Below are 21,694 nucleotides of genomic sequence, written 5' to 3' on the forward strand. Positions count from 1 at the left end.
TTAGTGCAGTGTTTGCATCTGTACTGTTAGCACCGCACGTTATCACCTACAATATTAACACTGTGTGTTGTCCAAATTCTTGGCGGCTGTTGGCGCTGTGTATTGTCTGATACACAGGGTCAGCACTGTGCGTTATCTGAACTGTGGGGAGTGTCAGCACTGTGCACTGTCTGAACTGTGGGGAGTGTCAGCAATGTGTGCTTTCTGAACTGTGGGGAGTGTCAGCACTGTGCATTACCGAACTGTGGGGAGTGTCGGCACTGTGCATTGTCTGAACTGTGGGGAGTGTTAGCACTGTGCATTGTCTAAACTTGGAAGTGTTAGCACTGTGCATTACCTGAACTGTGGGGTGCATTAGCAATGTGCGTTGTCTCAACTGTGGGAAGTGTTAGCACTATGCATTACCTGAACTGTGGAGTACGTTAGCAATGTGCATTGTCTCAACTGTGGGAAGTGATAGCACTGTGCGTTATCTGAACTGTGGGGAGTATCAGCACTGTGCACTGTCTTAACTGTGGGGAGTGTCAGCAATGTGTGCTTTCTGAATTGTGGGGAGTGTCAGCACTGTGCGTTACCGAACTGTGGGGAGTGTCGGCACTGTGCATTGTCTGAACTGAGGGTAGTGTTAGCACTGTGCATTGTCTAAACTTGGAAGTATTAGCACTGTGCATTACCTGAACTGTGGGGAGTGTTAGCACTGTGTGTTATCTGAACTGTGGAGTACGTTAGCAATGTGCATTGTCTCAACTGTGGGAAGTGATAGCACTGTGCGTTATCTGAACTGTGGGGAGTGTCAGCACTGTGCGTTGTCTTAACTGTGGGGAGTGTCAGCACTGTGCACTATCTTAACTGTGGGGAGTGTCAGCAATGTGTGCTTTCTGAATTGTGGGGAGTGTCAGCACTGTGCGTTACCGAACTGTGGGGAGTGTCGGCACTGTGCATTGTCTGAACTGAGGGGAGTGTTAGCACTGTGCATTGTCTAAACTTGGAAGTATTAGCACTGTGCATTACCTGAACTGTGGGAAGTGTTAGCACTGTGTGTTATCTGAACCATGCGGCATGTTAGCGCTGTGCGTTATCTGAACCGTGGGGTGTGTTAACACTGTGCGTTATCTGAACCATGGGGTGTGTTAGCACTGTGTGTTATCTGAACCATGGGACGTGTTAGCACTGTGCATTATCTGAACCAAGGGGTGAATTAGCGCTATACATTATCTGAACTGTGGGGAGTGTCAGCATTGTGTGTTGCCTAAACTGTGGGGAGTGCCAGCACTGTGCATTGTCTAAACGCGGGAGTGTTAGCACTGTGTATTACCTGAACTGTGGGGTGTGTTAGCAATGTGCATAGGTGGATAGGCAATGGCTAACATTTAAGGAACAAATGCATGAATTGCAACTATTATACATTCCTTTCTGGCACTAAAACACAAAAGGAAAAGCGGCTCAACCATGGCTAACAAAAGAAATTAAGGCTGTATTAGATCCAAAGAGGTGTCATGTAAAGTTGCCAGAAAAAGTAGCAAGTCTGAAGATTGGGAGCAGTTTAGAATTCAGCAAAAAAGGACCAAGAGATTGATTAAGAGGGGAAAAATAGAGTATGAGAGTAAACTTGCAAGGAACATAAAAGTGGACTGTAAAAGCTTCTACAAGTATGTAAAAAGAAAAAGATTAGTGAAAACAAATGTAGGTCCCTTACAGTCAGAAACGGGAGAATTTATAATGGGGAACAAGGAAATGGCAGAGCAATTAAACAAATACTTTGGTTCTGTCTTCACGGAAGAGGACACAAGCAACTTCCCAGAAATTCTAGGGAACCAAGGGTCCAGTGAGAAGGAGGAATTAAAGGAAATTAGTATTAGTAAAAAAATAGTGCTGGAGAAATTAATGGGACTGAAAGCTGATAAATCCCCAGGGCCTGATAATCTGCATCCCAGAGTACTAAAAGAGGTAGCCATGGAAATAATGGATGCATTAGTTGTCATCTTCCAAAATTCTATAGATTATGGAACAGTTCCTGCAGATTGGAGGGTGGCAAATGTAACCCCACTATTTAAAAAAGGAGGGAGAGAAAAAACAGGGAACTACAGACTGGTTAGCCTAACATCAGTAGTAGGGTAAATGTTAGAGTCTATTATAAAGGATGTGATAACAGAACACTTAGAAAATATCAACGGGATTAGACAAAGTCAACATGGATTTATGAAAGGGAAATCATGTTTGACAAACCTACTGGAGTTTTTTGAGGATGTAACTGGTAGAATAGATAAGGGAGAACCAGTAGATGTGGTTTATCAAAGGCCTTCTGAAAATCCAAATAAAGTCCCACATAAGAGGTTAGTGTGCAATATTAAAGCACATGGGATTGGGGGTAATATACTGGCATGGATTGAAAATTGGTGAACAGACAGGAAACAGAGAGTAGGAATAAATGGGTCTTTTTCGGGGTGGCAGGCAGTGACTAGTGGGGTAACGCAGGGATCAGTGCTTGGGCTCCAGCTATTCACAATATACATCAATGTAATATTTCCAAATTTGCTGAAGACACAAAACTAGGTGGGATCATGAGTTGTGAGGAGGATGCAAAGAGGCTTCAAGACGATTTAGACAAGTTGACTGAGTGGGCAAATACATGGCAGATGCAGCATATTATGGATAAATGTGAAGTTATCCACTTCTGAAGGAAAAACAGAAAGGCAGAGTATTATTTAAATGGTGATAAATTGGGAAATGTTGATGTACAAAGGGACCTGGGTGTCCTTGTACACCAGTCACTTAAAGCAAACATGCAGGTGCAGCACGCAGTTAGGAAGGCAAATGGTATGTTGGCCTTCACTGCAATAGGATGAGTATAGGAGCAAGGATGTCTTACTGCAGTTATACAGGGCCTTGGTGAGACCACACCTGGAGTATTGTGTGCAGTTTTGGTCTCCTTACCTAAGAAAGGATATACTTGCCATAGAGGGAGTGCAGCGAAGGTTCACCAGACTGATTCCTGGGATGGCAGGACTGTCATATGAGGAGAGATTGGGTCGACTCGGCCTGTATTCACTCGAGTTTAGAAGAATGAGAGGGGATCTCATTGAAACGTATAAAATTCTGACAGGGCTGGACAGACTGGATGCAGGGAGGATGTTTCCTCTGGCTGGGGGGGGGGTCCAGAACGAGGGGTCACAGTCTCAGGATAGGACATGTAGGACTGAAATGAGGAGAAATTTCTTCACACAGAGGGTGGTGAACCTATGTAATTCTCTACCACAGAAGGCTGTGGAGGCCAAGTCACTGAATATATTTAAGGAGCTAGATAGATTTCTAGACACAAAAGGCATCAATGGGTATGGGGAGAGAGCAGGAATATGGTATTGAGATAGAGGATCAGCTATGATCATATTGAATGGCAGAGCAGGCTCAAAGGGCTGAATGGCCTACTCCTGCTCCTATTTTCTATGTGCGTTGTCTCAACTGTGGGAAGTATTAGCACCGTGCATTATCTTAACTGTGGAGTATTTTAGCGCTGTGTGTTATCTGAACTGTGGTGTCAGCAATGTATGTTATCTGAACTGTGGGGTGTGTTAGCACTGTGTGTTATCTGAACTGTGGGGAGCGTCAGCACTGTGCATTATCTGATCTGTGGGGAGTGTTAGCACTGCATTATCTGAACTACGGGGAGTGTCAGCATTGTGTGTTATCTGAACTGTGGGGAGTGTCAGCACTGTTCATTGTCTGAACTCAGGAGTGTTAGCATTGTATGTTACTTGAACTGTTGGGTGTGTAAGCAATGTGCCTGGTCTCATCTGTGGGGAGTGTTAACACTGTGCGTTATCTAAACTGTGGAGTGTGTTAGCCCTATGTGTCATCTGAACCATGGGGTATGTTAGTGGAGTATGTTGCCTCAACTGTGGGGACCGTTAGCACCGTGCATATTCTGAACTGTGAGAAGTGTCAGCACTTTGTGTTATTTGAACTGTGGGGTTTGATAGTGCTGTGCATTACCTCAACTGTAGGGTGTCAGCACCGTGTGTCATAAAATCATAGAAAGTTAGAGTACAGAAGGAGGCCATTCGGCCCATTGTGTCTGTGCCAGACGAAAAAGAGCTATCCAGCTTAATCCCACTTTCCAGCACTTGGTCCGTAGCCCTGTAGGTTACGGCACTTCAAGTGCACATCCAAGTACTTTTTAAAATGAGTTGGGGGTTCCTGTTGTCCAGGTCTTGCTGCACGCGGGCATGGACTTCATTATGTGAGGGGTTGCGAATGGAACTAAACACTGTGCAATCATCAGCAAACAACCCCACTTCTGACCTTATGATGGAGGGAAGGTCATTGATGAAGCAGCTGAAGATGGTTGGGCTTAGGACACTGCCCTGAGGAACTCCTGCAGCGATGTCCTGGGCCTGAGATGATTGGCCTTTATGAACTGGGAATGTTTACACTGTGAATTTTTACAACTCTGAGGGGTTATACCTGCAGTGCGACTATATGTTGATAAATATCTGAGTTGTCAAGCAGAGCTTGAATGTGGCTCTGCCTGCCTCCAGCCTGACTGTCAGTGACTGGATCAAATTGTACATTCCAGGTAGAATGCTAGATGACTGGTCTTCAATTACACCTCCCACTTCCCTGGCTTGTCTGTATACCTGTTAACTAGAAGACACAACATTGCCCATATTCACGTTCTTTAATATATCAGTTACCTTACAGGTCAGGAGTCTACTAAGGTATAATTTTCCTGTGTGTGGCCGAGAAGCAACTATTTCAACATGTAAACTCATGGAAAGTTCTTCAAAAAAACATTAATGAGTCTCTTTTAAAAAGCAAAATGGCACAGTTGTTAAGATCGCAGAGATGTTAGGAATGAGTCTATCAAAAAAAATGCCTCTAATCGCAAACACACGGGGCCGGATTTTGCTGTAAAAATAACAGTGAGGCTAACAGCGCTCACCGTTACTTATGTTTAAATTGGGCAGCAACTTCCGGCTACCACACGTGTGCAGTTAAACGCGGAAATCCGGACGTTACTGCTCCTCCAAAAGCTGCACGAGAACGGCATCTTGCCGGCTGACTCACCATTCAAATGTACTATATGGTGTGAAGTTCCTGTTCTTACGGCCTAAATTCATCAAAAAATGTTAGGGCTTGTCCATTCCAGTGTAAGTACCCTTTCAGTGGCATGGTATGTCTTAATTACTGACACAACGTCTTTGGCACTGCAAATTATCTTTTACAAGTGTGGAGTCTTATTCCATCAGATTTGAATTATTGTTGGAGATTTGTTTTAAAAAATTAAACTTTTTTAAAAAACTTTTTCTTTCTGTCTCTTTAATAGAATCTTTCTTGCGCTCTCTTCATTTTGCTTTCTGTACCTGATTTGACATTTCATTCACTATTCTAACTGACACTTCCTGGTTCAGACTCTGCTCATTTACGATTCTTCAATCTGATTACTTGAGGAGATACACAGTTGCTTGCCCTGTTCACACAAGTCCCAGATGCCCTGTAGAGGACGCGGCGCAAAAGCTCGGAGAAAGTCTATGGGCGAAGGGCAAGTCCCGGTCGTTCGCCGCTCAGAGCAAGATTTGGTCCACGGGGTCTCAGTCAGAAACATAAGCATAGGGCAACATTTTAAACCAAAACGGAGTGAGACTCATTCCAACGTAATCAAAAATCGCAAATGTGCCAGGGGGCAGTTGGCAGCTCCAGATTCTCCCACCTCTTGCCCCGACACGTGATCAGGGTGGCCAGGGACTCAGGCCCAGCGCAGCTTCAGAGGAGGCGGGTTGTTGAGACGCTGCGTTGCTCGCGCCGCCGCCGCCGTGTGTGTGTGTGTGGGCGCGCGGGGTGGGGGAGTCGAGGCCTCGGCCCCACCCTCCCTCTCGCGCTGTCACTTTGCGGAAGCGCCTGGCTCAGTTTGCTTCGGCCGGCTCGCGAGCAACTGACGGTTTGAAAACCTCGACTCTCCCGCCCAACCCGGAGGATTTTTTTTGAATCAAACAAAATAACCGCCCGGCCTTCGATATGTCCAAGAACACGAGCGCCGACAAGTTCCGGCGGGTGAACGTGGACGACTACGATGAGAACAACTACGTGGACGAGGAGGAAGGTGGCGAGAACCAGCTGGGACCCGACGAAGCTGAGGTGGACGCCTCTATCAGGCAATATCCTTTTCTGGGCTGGGCCCGAGGGGGGAGCGGGTAGTCCCGTTACTGCTGGCGATTGATTGCATTTTATTCACTCAATGGGATGCCCCCTCCCTTTTGCATCCGATGCGCTTTCCAGCGGTCGGGGCGTGGTTTCTGCTTCCAGTGCAGCGGTTTCAGGTATAAACACCAAGGATATATTTTGTATTTCTACATTTAATGCAGTTGTGCACTTTTTGTTTTTTTATATATATAAATGCTTTTTATTTTAGAGATTTAGTACAAGGACACCTTGCATTTACACAGTGTCATTTATTGTAGCAAAACATTCCGGGGTGAAACACAAGAGGTGAAAACAAATAGTGAGCAGTGATTGGAAAGAGTTGGGGTGGTCACTGGAGGATGTGGTTGAGGATGTAGCTTTGAGGGAGAGAGATGCCATGGCAGAGGAGCAATGGGAGTTACCTAGTATTTACAGCCCAAAAACAGGCAATTCTGCCCAACAGGTCTATGCTGGTGTTTGTGCCACACAAGCCTCCTCCCACCCTACTTCATCTCGCCCTATCAACATACCCTTCTATTCTTTTCTCTCATGTACTTATCTAGCTTCCCCTTAAATGCATCTATGCTATTGCCTCAACTACTCCATGTGGTAGCAAGTTCCACATTTTGACTGCTCTCTGAGTAAAGAAGTTTCTCCTGAATTCCTTATTAGATTTATTAGTGACTATCTTATATTAATGGCTCCTGGTTTTGGACTCCTCCCACAAGTGAAAACATCAACATCAGTTTAAAAAATAGGGAGATGGCTCCTAACTGCAGGCTTCCCCACTTATTTTGACACCGTAATTAAAAAGTATATTTTCATCTGACATACTGCTGTATCCATTAACATTTTAAGAAAGCCAATATAGGTTGGTGAGGATAGGGGTGACAGGAGTGGGACTTAGTGCAGGAGATGGGATTTGGTTGGTAGATCTTTTGGGACGGTTGGAATTTTTATAGGCTGGAATTTGGGAGACTACTAAAAATTGCATTGGATAAATCAAGCCTAGAGTTGATCATCAACAACTTGCATTTATATAGCACCTTTAACGTAATAAAACATCTCAAGGAGCATTATCAAATAAAATTTGACATCGAGCTCCACAAGGAGATGTTAGGACAAGTGATCAAAAGCTTGATCAAAAAGATAGGTTAAAAGGAGCGTCTTAAAGGAGGAGAGAGGTTTAGGGCGGTAAGTCCAGAGCTTAGGGCCTAGGCAGCTGAAGGCATGGTTGCCAATGATGGAGCGATAAAAATCAGGGACACGCAAGAGGCCAGAATTGGAGGAACACAGAGATCTGAGCGTTTCAAGACTGGAGGAGGATACAGAGATAGGGATAGACGATGCCTTGGAGGGATTTGAAAACGAGGATGAGAATTTTCTAAAATCGAGGTGTTGCCGGACAGGGAGCCAGTGTAGGTCAGCGAGCACAGGGGTAATGGGTGAATGGGACTTGGTGTGAGTTTGGATACGGGCAACAGAGTTTTGGATGAGTTCAAGTTTACGGACGGTGCAAAGGGGACCATTGGAATAGTTGAGTCTAAAGATAACAAAGGCATGGATGAGGGTTTCAGCAGCAGATGAGCTGAGGTATGGGCGGAGATGGGTGTTGTTACGGAGGTGGAAGTAGGCTGTGGAAATGGGGTTGGAAGCTGAACTCAGGATCCAATAGGACGCCAAGGTTGTGAACTGTCTGGTTCAGCCTCACAGTAGCAAGGGAGAGGGATGGAATCGGTGGCTAGGGAATGGACTTTTTGGCGGGGAATGAGACAGTGGCTTCGGTCTTCCCAATATTTAATTGGAGGAAATTTCTGCTCATCCAATACTGGATGTCGGACAAGCAGCGTGACAAATCAGTCAGTGGAGGGGTCAAGAGAGGTGGTGGTGAGGTGGAGCTGGGTATTGTCAACGTATGTGTGGAACCTGATGTGTTTTCAGATGATGTCGCCGAGGGGCAGCATGTAGATGAGAAATAGGAGGGAGCCAAGGATAGATCCTTGGGGGACTCGAGGGAATGGTGCGGGAACATAAATGAGTGTTTCAGTTATGGCAGGGGCAGAGTTGGGTGATACTGTGGAGGTGGAAATGGGTAGTCTTGGTGATGGATAAGATGTGGGTTTTGAAGCTCACCTCAAGGTCAAACAGGACAACAGGGTTCAGTAATCAGGGAGTGGGCTGGAATTGAAGCTAGGGTGTGAAGATTTTGGTGGAGCAAGTGGCTGCAGTGTTGCTTTTCTCAAGATGGAGAAAGTAATCTCATGTTCAAAATTATTCCAGTCATTTCCTCAGTTGCGGAGGGAGGGAGGAAGATGTCTTTTTGTGCATTGGGAAACAGTGTGAGAATATTGGGTAACATAACAACCAGTACAATTTGGGTGTTCAAGATTCAGAAAATCCAGTCTCACTGGCAACCTGGAAGGTTTTATAAAATGACAAAACATGGATCTGCCCCTTCCCCTCTTGTCCCCTGCTCCCCCCTTCCCCCCCCCCCCCCTGTGCCCTCACACTCTAATATTAAAAAATAAAATTAAAATTGCACTGTGCCATTTGTCTACATCACCAGTTTAGGTTATTTCCCTAGTGATGGTGGGAATTGGATGAGTACTTGAAAGGAAAAAATTTGCAGGGCTACAGGTAAAGGGCATGGGAATGGGACTGGCTAGATTGCTCTTGCAGAGAGCTGGTGCGGACTTGATGGGCTGAATGGCCTCCTTCTGTGCTGTAATCATTCTATGATTCTATGAAGTTGTAGGTGAATTATAGAGGACATTCTCACTAGGGTTTCAAAATTTGTATTTCATTTGCTATATGCTTACCTTGTTTTATAAATGTTTTTTTTTCTGTAGTACTGAACCATTTAAATAAGGAAGATCCCAGGTCTCCATCTGTACTGAGTTAACTGACCTCAGGCAGGATTGTAATGGCAATACAATTGGTTCTGGACTGGGAAGGGGAAAAATTCAGTCTGGGTTATCATTCCTGTTCTTGATCAAGTACATGCTTCTGAACATCCCAATGAGTACCAAACCAGTTTCTGCTGTGATACCATCCATGGTCAAATAGCTTAATACTTTCTGGCCTCACATGAAGAATGACAGCTTGATGAGAGTTGGTGGAGGGCCCCAGCAGAACTGCATCCTAGCCATGTTGTGTTCTTCTTCACCATTGGGAAGACAGAAGCCATTATCTTCGGACCCCACCACAAACTGTGTACATTAGCTTGCCATTGACTACATTCTCCTCTCTGGCCACGATCTCAGGCTGAACCAGTCTCTTCGCAACTCCGTCCAGAGCCTCCAACTCCGTATTCTCTCTATCGCAAAGACTGCCTATTTCCACTCCATAACCTTTCCTGCCCACCCCTCTGCCTCAGCCCATTTTTTGCTGAAATTCCCATCCATGCATTTTTCACCCCCTAAGACTCAGCTATTCCAATGAGTTCTGCCTACCCTCCCATCCTGCGTGCTCTACATTTGTAAGTTACATGGTTTAATTCTCTTGTCATTATAAATCAGCACATCCTATGACTTAGCAACGTGCAGTGCCATTGAACCTTTGCTAGTTATCTATAATTTCCCTATATAACAGTAAAACAAATTCATTGGTTGTAAAGCACTTTTCAACATCCTGAGGATGTGATAATGTGCTTCCTTTCTTTCCTCCATTCTGTAATGCAAAAATGCTACAACAGTATGAAACTTCCTATGTCACATGTCAGTGCAATTCCTCTTGATTGGCTAAAATAAAAACAGTAACCAACTCTTAACTATCCCATTGATAGAAAATCCAACAATGGGGAGGAAAACAGAAACTGAACCAATCCAGTCACTCAATCCTTTCAGCTGTCATATTTTCCCACAGCAAGTTACCTAGAAAAAAAGACAAACATTTAAAGTGTTAAATATTAAACTAATTTTCAACCAATATTTCAACTTCTCCATCTCTTTCTTCCTCCAGGTTCCGTTCTCTCTCCTCCTTCTGCCTCTCCCATTTCTGCAGGCCCTATGCTGTCTCCTCTATTTAGCTCTTCTCTTCCTCCATACTCTGCTTTCTCTCCCCTCCCTGTGGCTTTCCACTTCATTTGCCCTGCTTTTTCTCCTTCCATTTCCGCTCTCAACCTTTTAGTGATCCCCTCTTTCTGGCCCCCATGGCCACTGCTTCTTTGCCGTAACTGCCATCACCGTTCCAGTCTCCCACTATTCTTGTTTACCACATTCTTCCAATTACCATCAACTCGCCATATTCTTTCTCTCTGCCATTGTCAAACATCCACCATCTTTCCATCCAAATGTACAAAAACAATTTCCTTACCAGCAAATTGTTCACTCTATTCCAGCTTTCTCCCATCACTGATGTCCTTCTTTCTCCCTACTGCCATAAAACTTTACACCTGGCATCTCCCTGCCTCTGCACACTCCATCAGTGTCTGCTTTTTTACAGCTGCCTATTTGCCTACATAATAGTCATTGCACTTCAAAGTAATCCATTGTGAACTGCTTAGAGATGTTCAGTGAAGTAAGGTGTTTTATAAATATGAATAATCTTTTATAATACTGTACCAACAGTGGGAGCAGTAGTTACTGATATGTCACAGTAATGGCAGCAATCGAGTTAATGTTTTTTTTTATTCATTCATGGGATGTGGGCGTCGCTGGCAAGACCGGCATTTATTGCCCATCCCTAATTGCCCTTGAGAAGGTGGTGGTGAGCCGCCGCCTTGAACCGCTGCAGTCCGTGTGGTGAAGGTTCTCCCATAGTGCTGTTAGGAAGGGAGTTCCAGGATTTTGACCCAGCGACGATGAAGGAACAGCGATATACTTCCAAGTCGGGATGGTGTGTGACCTGGAAGGGAACGTGCAGGTGATATTGTTCCCACGTACCTGCTCTCTTGTCCTTCTAGGTGGCAGAGGTTGCGGGTTTGGGAGGTGCTGTCGAAGAAGCCTTGGCGAGTTGCTGCAGTGCATCCTGTGGATGGTACACACTGCAGCCACTGTGCGCCGGTGGTGAAGGGAGTCAATGTTTAGGATGGTGGATGGGGTGCCAATTAAGTGGGCTGCTTTGTCCTGGATGGTGTCGAGCTTCTTGAGTGTTTTTGGAGCTGCACTCAACCAGGCAAGTGGAGAGTATTCCATCACACTCCTGACTTGTGCCTTGTATATGGTGGAAAGGCTTTGGGGAGTCAGGAGGTGAGTCACTCGCTGCAGAATACCCAGCCCCTGACCTGCTGTTGTAGCCACAGTATTTATATGGCTGGTCCAGTTAAGTTTCTGGTCAATGTTGATGGTGGGGGATTCAGCGATGGTAATGCCGTTGAATGTCAGGGGGAGGTGGTTAGACTCTCTTGTTGGAGATGGTCATTGCCTGGCACTTGTCTGGCGCGAATGTTACTTGCCACTTATCAGCCCATTACATAGAAAGTCTTGAGGGACTGTGAACACAGGTTTATAGTCACCTGAAATGTGAGACTTGCAGGATGTGTGTGTAATCAGGCTTATGGAGTGTGACTTGTTTCAAAATGGCCCTTTTCATTGCTTTAAAAAAGAATTGTACACTTATTTGTAGATGCTTGGTAACAATACATGTATGGAGTGTAAGGAGAATGCTACCCCAACCAGAGTGGCGTCAATGATGTGAACCGAATGAGGACTTGATGTATATACATATATACTGCTGGTGACTTTGACCTCAATGCACGAATGCTGTTTGTGGTAATGTTGCTTATTGGCTTATTCTTTGTCCATTACTCATGACTTCCCTTTTACAGGTTCTGCTTCTGTCTCTGAGCTCATTTGAAAACTTTCTGCCTGCTTTCAGATTTATTGCTTTATTTTTAACTGTAACCAGACTGGTTTCTGACTTCCTGTAAGTATCATTATGGTGAAGTGTATGTGAGAATGTATCTAGAGTGGGTTAAGAACAATGGTCTAAAATAAGTATTTTGAAGCAGGTTCTCCAATGAGATGGCTGATGTTTTGGAGGTGTCCCAACACAGCTTTTGAATGGAGCCATTGTACTTGATTGTCTTCTGTCTTACATTTTTCTAAACAGCATTTCTCTTCTACTGTACTGTATAATGTGTCGATTCTATGCATGTCAAAGTATTAATTGAAGAAACTTGCTCAACTACAGTCCAATCTATTGCATGAGACACTAAATGAATAAATGTAATATAATCTAGTCATTTATTTCAGATAATAGCAGATATGCTACCGAAATCTTAGAGTAAGAGAACTCTTCATTCTGAAGCTGAAGTTCTGATAACACTTTGACGTAGCACTAATTTATAAACTTTAGTTTTTGCTCTCCAGCAAGCTCAGAGCCCCAATCCATTAAACATGAAATCTTAGAGGGTTAAATTCCAGACATATTATCCAGGTTATCACTCAGGCCTGTACAAGCCCAGAATCAAAGAGGGATGCAGCCCAACTCCAATTCCTCTCCTGTCTGTTATATTAAATAACACTTTTTTTAAGTTGTTGTTTTTCAAGTTAACACATGAGGTAGCTGTATGTTTTAACAGATACAATATAACTCTGCCAGCTTGTAAACCAAGAGTGGAAAAATTGCTGGGAATCCACTAGCATGTGTAGAGGGATATAACTAATCTTGCTTTGTGTAAATTAGGATAAAATTAGAAAGAGAAATTTGCATTAATAGATATTAAAAAGTCGGATAGCCAGTGGTGAAGGATAGATTACTAGAGCATGTCTTCAGTTACTTCCAAGCCTTTATTCAGAGATCAACATCACATCGTGCACCCCTTAGATAAGCTCCCTCCTATAAATGGATACAAGGGAGTCCCCAATTGATGTCCACCACCTGAATACAATTAACACTAATTGATATAAATTACATGGATACGATTAACAATAGAGTGCCTTATTGTGTGTCTTGGACATCTGTGCTTCATGAAAATGGAATAACTATAGTGAATAACTTTTAAATGTAGTATAGTGCTAATTGGCCAATCTCTCAGCCCATTTGGATGGATTGTGTAAAAGATTGAGTTGTCACGTTGGAATTTAGTAAAGGAATTGTTCTAAAGCTTAGGTTGAAGGTTGTTGTGAAAGTGTGCACTCTATGTAACTCAGGTAGTGGAGACTTTGTAAATTAAAGCTATCCAATTCAATGTGTATGTATGTTTTACATATTGCAGATCAATGGCAGGGCTAATGTGCAATTTGTACTGGGTTATATGTGTTACAGGACATGGGGAAGTTGTGTGCTGCATGGTGGAGATGGATTCCATTGTATATTTTAGTAATGAATTGTTCCAAGACAGCTCATGACTTACAGAGTCATAGACTACTTGGAGATGTTTGTAAAGTTAATGTAAATGGTACTGTGTGACCTTGAATCTGTCTGTCCTCAGCCACACAGGATATTACAGCCTCAGCTTATGATGTGCTGTGTTGAAGTAGAGGTGTATTTACTGTGGAGCTGTTGTGTTCTTAAAGCAAAATCTGATTTGTTTCTTTATGCATCAACTTTAAGTGGCTTTGACGGGCGAGTCAGTTCCTGTCTGAATTAACTAGATTGCTTCTTTTTGTTTGTATCAGTACATACCCGAATAACATTTGCCTGCCTTTAAGGATAAATTACTGCTGGGATTTAAAAAAGCAATTTAAAAAAAATCTCACTAATATTTACTATGACCAAGATTCCTTGTGATGTTTCAGATTATTTGCAAGGGTCAGCAAAATGGCTGCATTAATTTTTAGACTAGTAATTTTAATATCTGGTAGAAATGTATATTTTGAGAGCTGAAGAAGAGAGGTAGAATATTAAATCTCCAAATAAATAGATTTGTAAAAATATCCCACAGTTATCAAAGATTTGGGACTAAGTTGTGTGACTTTGGTCAGACACCGTTCTTCCCTTGAGCTTTCAGGTTATCTGAGCTGCTCTGGAAGAGTTGGAACTTGAATATTTGGGAGCGCAAATAACTGGATGTTGCCAATTAAAACGTTTTGATAGGCATCAAAATGGCTGATTAAAATATAAAATCCTCACAAAGCAGAAGTATTACAGTAGTCTTCTAGTACTACCGTTCAGTGAGATCCTTAAGGTTCCTGAAGAATAAACTTGTAATCTTGAGTACAAATCTGCTTGCCCTAAATAAGCTCTTCTGCTTGTACTGCCCTTTAATCACGCTGATGTGGCTGTTCTATTCATCCATTCTAGACAGCAACTCAAATTACTACTATATTTTTAGACAGGTCAGAATTGAAACCTGTTTTAGAAATATAATTAACAAGTCATTAATCTTATTTTCTGTTTGGGGGAACCTTGCTGTATGTAAGTTCACTGCTACATCTACCCAAATAACAGTAGCTACATGTCAAAACGTGATTCTTTGGATGTGAAGTGCTTTAGGATGGGCTGAGACAAAAGGCACCATATAAATGAAAGTTCTTTTTCTCTCCTCACATCATTCGGAGAGTGGGGGGGAGGTCATTTTCACCCAGACTTCTGCTTTGAGGGAGTGAAGGAATGGGAACTAGCTTATGCTTTTTAATTTAAATTTTTTTAAAAATTGCTCCTGTGGGCAGATGTATTGGGCATCTGCCTGGATATCTTCCTTGACAGTGCACTTGAAAATAAATTACCCTATGGAGAATCAGCAGGTATAAACTCACATCCCCATGTTTAGTGGCACAGTACAATGAAATATTACATCATTGTCACTTCAAGTGCTTTAGTATGCAAAACCTTTCAGCTGTGTTTGAATAGTAGTTCAAATATTATGTGTACTGCCTTGCCAAGTGAAAATAGGCTATAAACTGAAGAATGTCATCAACTGTCAATTTGCAGAGAATATCCATGGATTTCTGTCTAAAGCTGAGTAAACTGTTTTCAAAGTAGGGGAAAGAAGCCTGACCCATTGTAGTAACTTACTGCAGGTACTGGCTGTCATGGCCTGAGTCACGCAAACCACAAATCACTCAGTCCATTGATGTAACTTTCAACAATAACATTAATTCCTTGTATCTTTGGAGTTTTCCTCAAAGAAAAGTTGAATTGTCCCCTTATATTACATTTTTGTTTATTGATTCTCAAATGTTCAGTGCTCTTGAGGACCATCCAGCCCCGCTCTTAACAGTGGGCTTTTTTTAAAAATCCATTCATGCATGTATATGAAGAATTAACCCTTCTCTATCAAAAAAATTGAATTTTTGATTGTCTTTAGCTGTGTCCTTAAGCATTCTTGTGCATAAAATATGGAGTCTGTTGTATTCCTTAATGCATTGTGTACAGGAAATATGAATGCAGCTCTCCAAGCAGCACTGAAAAATCCCCCGATTAATACAAAGAACCAAGCTGTTAAGGTAAGGCTTGCCCTTGCAGTATTTTGAAACTTACGAGAACCTGAGGTAATTTTGCTCCAGTCTCTTACTTGGGTTTTGTACCAATCTGTGTGAGACATATCTGAAGGATTTATGTACAAAATCCAAAAATGATAAATTTTGATTGCTTTTAAAGATATTTGAAAAGTTTATGTCTCAACTTCGAGATTGATTTCAATTTGAATTCAAATTAGGTTAAACTTTATGTGGAATTTAGATTAATCTGCGGAAATGGAGTAAGTATGATTAATTCAATTTCAGTTTGATTAATGCCATAGCCCTTGCATCTGGCAGTTCTGTAAATTTGAAGCTGAATCCACTCCAATTTAGAATCTTTTTATACTGAAGTCTAATCGAACTTGCCATCAGCAAAAACGCTACTTCTAAAAACTAGTATCTTTTGTTCAAATTCTTGTGCTCTGAATTGGCAAATCAAGTCCACCTTGGGATTGGTTTATACTGGAATCAATTTGGGTATGTGCTACCACAATCTATGGCTCACAGAATACTGAATTGTGTCACATAGCATCCCCTCCTCATACTTAGTATACAATTGAACTGCGTGTTCTGTCTGCCCAAGCAGATACATGTGGAGGAAATTTTTTTTGTGTGAGCTGCCTTGGTGAAAGTATTACATATAACTTACCACTCCATCGATTCACTTAAGTTGACTGAATCTAGGGACCTCACTTACAATTTTCCAGCCAGTACAAGCTATGTCATACAGTGGTAATTTGGTAAGCTAATGTCCCTGCCCAGATCATGTCTAAAGCAAAGAAATCCAAGTGAAACATTAAATTTCAATTGTTATCAACTGAAGCTAAATATAAATGCCATTGACACAGCTTTTTTTTTACAGGATCGGGCAGAAAGCACTGTTGTTAAAGTTTTAACTTCATTTAAAAGCAATGATATTGAAAAGGCTGTTCAATCCCTTGACAAGAATAGCATTGACCTCCTGATGAAGTACATCTACAAAGGTTTTGAGAAACCATCAGAAAATAGTAGTGCAATTTTACTACAGTGGCATGAAAAGGTTAGTATAGCATAGTATTTATCAACATGAGAATAATTCTTTTGCATTTTCCACACCATAGGCATATAGCCCAACTTAGGCTCTGGGGAAACCACATGTCGGGTGCACACTATAAAAATGTTATGATACTGCAAGTAGGCAGTAGTCCAAATTCTCCCACTCGTGTCGCATAAAGCCCCAGGACTAGTACCATTGTACTACTTTGTTTTCCCCAAATAAAAATACTTTACTCCCAATGTTGGACATCTCATTGTTAAAAGTTTGGGACAAAGTCACCAGCTTCTCTTCAGAAGTAAGTTAATTTAGACAGACTTTTTTTTGCTTTTCCCTGGAGCCTAAGATTTTGGCATTTGGTGATGAACCACTAGTAAATATATTAGGCTGTCATTTTAAAGAGAAGCATAAAAAGAAATGCTATGCTTCTTGGGTTGTATGGTAACACTAGCAACCAGCCCAGTGCTCCATAAATGGTTATATTGCAAATATTACAAGTGAAACAAATGAGAGTACTAATGAACAAAGGGTTACATACAGCACTATTTGGAATTTTACACCCAACACAGAAATTGTGGGTTGCTGTTACATGTACCCTTTGGTACTGACCCATCCAATGCTTTGCCTCCCACGTAGTTGGGTCAGTGTGTCTGCAATAACATTAGTCATAAGTTTTAAATACTGTGCAAAATGCAAAATGATGGAATTCTATTATGGTGATCAATTTAACCAGTAGCTCAAATGATAATGGACGGTAACAATCCCTGACTACTGATCCCATGATCTAAAGTGTACTGCAGTGTTGCTCAGCACTCATCAGGATGGTAAACAGCTAATTGAATAGCTGTTCATCTTTTCCATGTATGCTTCTCAGAATGTTAATGCTTTTACTTTGGTTCCTTTTTAACCAAAACTGGCATGCTGAATGAAGCATTGCTCAGCTGTTTAAAGCACCTTACTTAACAGTCATTTGTTGATTTTGAGCAGGTCTTGTGTAGCCAATGGCAACTCCAAAATTTGCTACGGCTGGCAGCCAGGAAGAGACATATTTTCATTGCTGCCAGTCTTTGAACCTCAGTAAAAGTATTGATCCCAATTTAGTGCATGCATCCTTCAAGGATGCATGTTCGAGGACATTGCAGTCTTAATTTAAAAAGAAGAAATGTATAGACCAAATAATGTATAGACCACAGGCTGAGTGTGTGCAGTTTTCCATATACTGGGAGCGCTGAAATGGAAAATCTCCCGAAGTTCTTATTTGGCACCTCCAACTGAGCTTACTTAGTTAGCTAAATTATTTTGATTTTAAGTTTGTGTTCAACTAGATGAGATAAAGTGACCAGAGAAACCACACATCTGTCATTAGATTTTAATTTTGCTACAATGATTTAATAAAAGGAATTGTGTTAGGGGGAGGATTCTGTTTTAGGATTTGTCGAGCACACTTCTTGCTGAGGTCATGACACCAGTATTTCAGGCATGTGCACTGGCCAAATGGCCTGGGGCAGTCATACATGCACAGAATTATGCTCACACCCAGTCTACACGAAGGTTGCATTCATTGTTTAGACATAATCGTGGGGGAGCAGCACTCAAATTGCTCTCATGCCGCCTGGCCCACAAAAAGCAAGAGCTTTTGAATTGTCCTCTGGATCCTTTACAATTAACCAGTTAGGGTCACCTAAGGACAATTAGTAGCACATTAGTAATGTCATTACCTAATCAAGCAAATTAATCATATAACTGAGGCAATTTCTCTCAACCAGTAGGAACTGCCACTAAAGGGATCACTACAGTTGAACTGAACTTATAACTATCAGCAATTGCAGTAACAAACTGAGATGCTTTGTGGTCTTGCCAAACAAGTTTTGATTGATTTATATAAACTGTGATCTGTACAGTGGGATTCCACTATAGTCCATTTGTTGAAGCTCACAATCGTTACATAAGATGCTTAAATATGATACCGCAACTTGCCAAATTTTGCCTTGGGTTCACGACACACACCCATAAGGAACAGTTGCACTATGTTTCTTATATTATTCAGAGCAAGGTAGATGAGTGCTGTAAGCCTAAGAAATCCAGACACACCCATTCGGGGTCCCTGAATGCATGTTGGCACTCCACATTGCCAAGGAATCTGTAACTTAAATTAAGTTGTCACTTGGGATTCACTGACGTCAGAGGACACAGAGACCAACCAGCCCCAGTGACTAGGACCCTTTTATGCCCAAAAATTCCAAGAGTTCTTTGGCACTTGCTAGCACCAAGATATTGTTAACACAGACCAGGCATCTATGTTGTTCAAGGGTAGAATACACCCAAATCCCTCAAGAAGGTAACTATTTGCCTAATGATACAGGACTCCTCACAAATAAGGAACCTTCAGCTCTAAGATCCCAGCATGCTTGGGATAGTACCAGTGAAGCAACCAAGCAGCCAGACAGTAATGGGTAGCTTTTAGATTGAGTGGGTAAAATATTCAGCACACTGTTTCAGAGGAAATTTGCTATTAATACCTATTGGAAGTTATTCGGGACCAGAAAAAGTATCTAATACACAAGCAACTGCTCATTAAAAGTAGCCAAAAGTAGCAGTTTGTGCAATATAGTTACAGTAATGTAAAGTTGCTCAAATCATCACAGTAGTATAAATTAATAACTGATTTTTTGCACCTTATACTCCATGGGGAGGGGAGAAATGTTTAAAGAAGCTGCATCAGGAGGTACAGAAATATTTGAAGATACTAGCACTTAAGGGTTAAGTGTTTCCCTTGCTCGTTTTTCCATGACAAGTCCGTCCCGTCCTCTCCTCTCCTTTCCCCCGCCCCCCACCCCCAAAAAAAAACCTTTTGACGTTCAAAACAAAATTATGGTTGAGGCAGTATTAACCTCTTTGAATTTCTTGTTCCTTAGGTGTTAGCAGCTGGAGGAGTGGGATCTGTAGTGCGAGTTCTAACAGCAAGGAAAACTGTTTAAGCAATGGAACCAAGAGCAGCTGTCTGGTACAGAGGAATTGCTGGTGCCGAGACCAAAAGAACCAGTTTGTGCAACACTGGAGTGTTATAATCTCCTTTTCATTTTTAAAAATTTTTGGCTTGCTTTTTATGACCAGTCTGTATACGTTATTAGCTCTGTTCACTTGTCTGTTAACCAGAATCTAAGGTGCAATCCAATCTGGTTTTATAAGCTCAGTATTTAGTACAATCTTTGTACCCAAACAAGAACATTTCCGAAGCCCAGTTTTAGTTTAAAAAAATACAGACTTGTCAAGAATTTGGAGAATTTTTTTTTGCAGAAAACTGATTGTATCTTTTATTTACTTTAAATGTTTAATTGAATAAAGGTACAGTATTATGAATGTGTGATGCAGACAGTGAATCCATTGACAAAAATTTGATGCATTCAGATGCAGTTGGCCGCACATACAACTGTTCATGGCCATTTTAAATTTGAAGCTGGGATGTGTAGCTGAGTAATAATAGCTGAACCACATAAAATCACCAGAAATATTTGTTTGAAATCATGTCTGGGTTGATAATAGTAATAATGAATGGTGAGGTTTTGGCATGCAGGGGATTAATTTACATGCTACAATCAACCCTGGCATGAAGGGTGATCCTGATATAAGCAGGCCTTGGGGATAATTGTTTCCTTTCGATTTTTTTTGTCACATAACATGTTTCACTTTTTTGAAACTGCATTTTAAAGTTAAAATTAAGAATTGCACCAGAAGTGGAAACAGGTAGTGTCCAGAAGGAACAACTAAAATTCAGACAGTTTCTGAATCAGTATGCCAGGAGTTTACAGTACTGTGATCATTCACAGTTTTGCTACCGTGTCAGCAATGACCTCATCCAGGTTTTGCAGACTTGACTTGCCTAGCTTAATATCAGTTCTGAATTATCTAAATCGAAAGCTCCTAATTATATCTTTCAGAATTAAACTTTGTTTTCATTCTTTAAAAGATATAATATAAATTGTTCATTGGATTTGCTGCCCATTAACTGAAGAACTCAGTTCACAAATAGCATGAAAGCTCATGATTAATGTCCTTTTTGTTTTGTACCATGTATATTGGTTCTAATTAGTGTAATTATTTCAAAACGGTGCATTCAGCTGATGGTGAATTTTAATGTTTAATTTCACTGCAAATCACTTTACTTTAAAAAAAAATTGAAAAATATGGGTTCACACAGTGAAAATGTAAACGTGAATCATCTGTCCTACTAGTTAGTGCCTTCAGTCAGGAGCTGATTTTTCCAAACCCCCCCCCCTCCAAATTTCTAAACCTTGTTAACCCCAGGGTTCAATATCTACTATTACTACTCCCGAAAGGAGTGTACCAGTACGTTCAATTATAACAGGCTCACCAAGGAGCACAGCTTAGTTTTATACCAACAAATTTATAAACAGCAGAGAAAACCTATTAATGGCTGTGGTGTTTTGTCTCAAAACTTTGTGATTTAGAATTTCCAGCAGACAATCTGTTTCACTTTTTATGACCATAGTAACAAGATCTATTGTAAAACATGGAACATGGGCTAAATAGCAGTTTAAAAATTTAATCCCTGGTTAAAGGAAGTCTGCAAAATCATTGAATTATGAAACACCCCATTATTGATTGTGAAATAAATGTGTTTTGATAACAGCCACTATTTTGTACCTAATTAAAATTCCTTGAAACAAGCGTGTTAAATGTGATCAATATTTTAAGTTCGAGTGATTACTGTTATAGCTGGAAGTGTTATTTTAATCAAATTGCCCCAAGATTTTATAGATTTTTTTTATTAAGATAATAAAATATTGTTAAAAATACTATTGTAATTTTTTATTACATGGGTCAGAATTAAAAATCACTCCGTTTACCTTAAATTTGAGGGTAAATTCTCTTTTATACTACTTGGGTCAGGCACAAATTGCAGGTGATAGTGACCTGATTGCCAGCCTCTATCAATGCCACTCTGAGCTGACCACTAGGTTTGACACTCAATATTTTAATTTCTCCCTCCTTGTGGGGGAGTCAGTGTGGGTATTGAACTTGCATTCCACCTCTCATGGCATAGGAAGATGGAAACAAGAGCAGGCCATTTTAGCCCCTCAAGCCTGTTCTGCCATTCCATTAGATCATGGCTGAT

At 41.5% G+C, this 21,694-nt stretch overlaps 1 protein-coding gene across 1 annotated transcript; it reads left to right on the forward strand.

Annotated features, from left to right (window-relative positions):
• The first annotated feature begins 5,797 nt into the window (after positions 1–5,797).
• On the forward strand, positions 5,798–21,374 carry LOC137325398 (actin-related protein 2/3 complex subunit 5-like). The gene is made up of 4 exons (XM_067990461.1): positions 5,798–6,152; positions 15,437–15,509; positions 16,387–16,563; positions 19,473–21,374. The coding sequence occupies exons 1-4, from the start codon at positions 6,013–6,015 to the stop codon at positions 19,533–19,535; spliced, it is 453 nt and encodes a 150-aa protein (XP_067846562.1). The 5' UTR covers positions 5,798–6,012; the 3' UTR covers positions 19,536–21,374.
• Positions 21,375–21,694: the final 320 nt, after the last annotated feature.

This window comes from Heptranchias perlo, chromosome 9, assembly GCF_035084215.1.
Source record: "Heptranchias perlo isolate sHepPer1 chromosome 9, sHepPer1.hap1, whole genome shotgun sequence".
NCBI lineage: Eukaryota > Metazoa > Chordata > Chondrichthyes > Hexanchiformes > Hexanchidae > Heptranchias > Heptranchias perlo.

Bases quoted from the DNA above. Each gene is read 5' to 3' on its own strand.
- LOC137325398 (XM_067990461.1), top strand. From the start codon at position 6,013: ATGTCCAAGAACACGAGCGCCGACAAGTTCCGGCGGGTGAACGTGGAC. The intron at 6,153-15,436 runs ATATCCTTTTCT...TGCATTGTGTAC, and splicing joins GTGGACGCCTCTATCAGGCA to AGGAAATATGAATGCAGCTC. The intron at 15,510-16,386 runs GTAAGGCTTGCC...TTTTTTTTACAG, and splicing joins CAAAGAACCAAGCTGTTAAG to GATCGGGCAGAAAGCACTGT.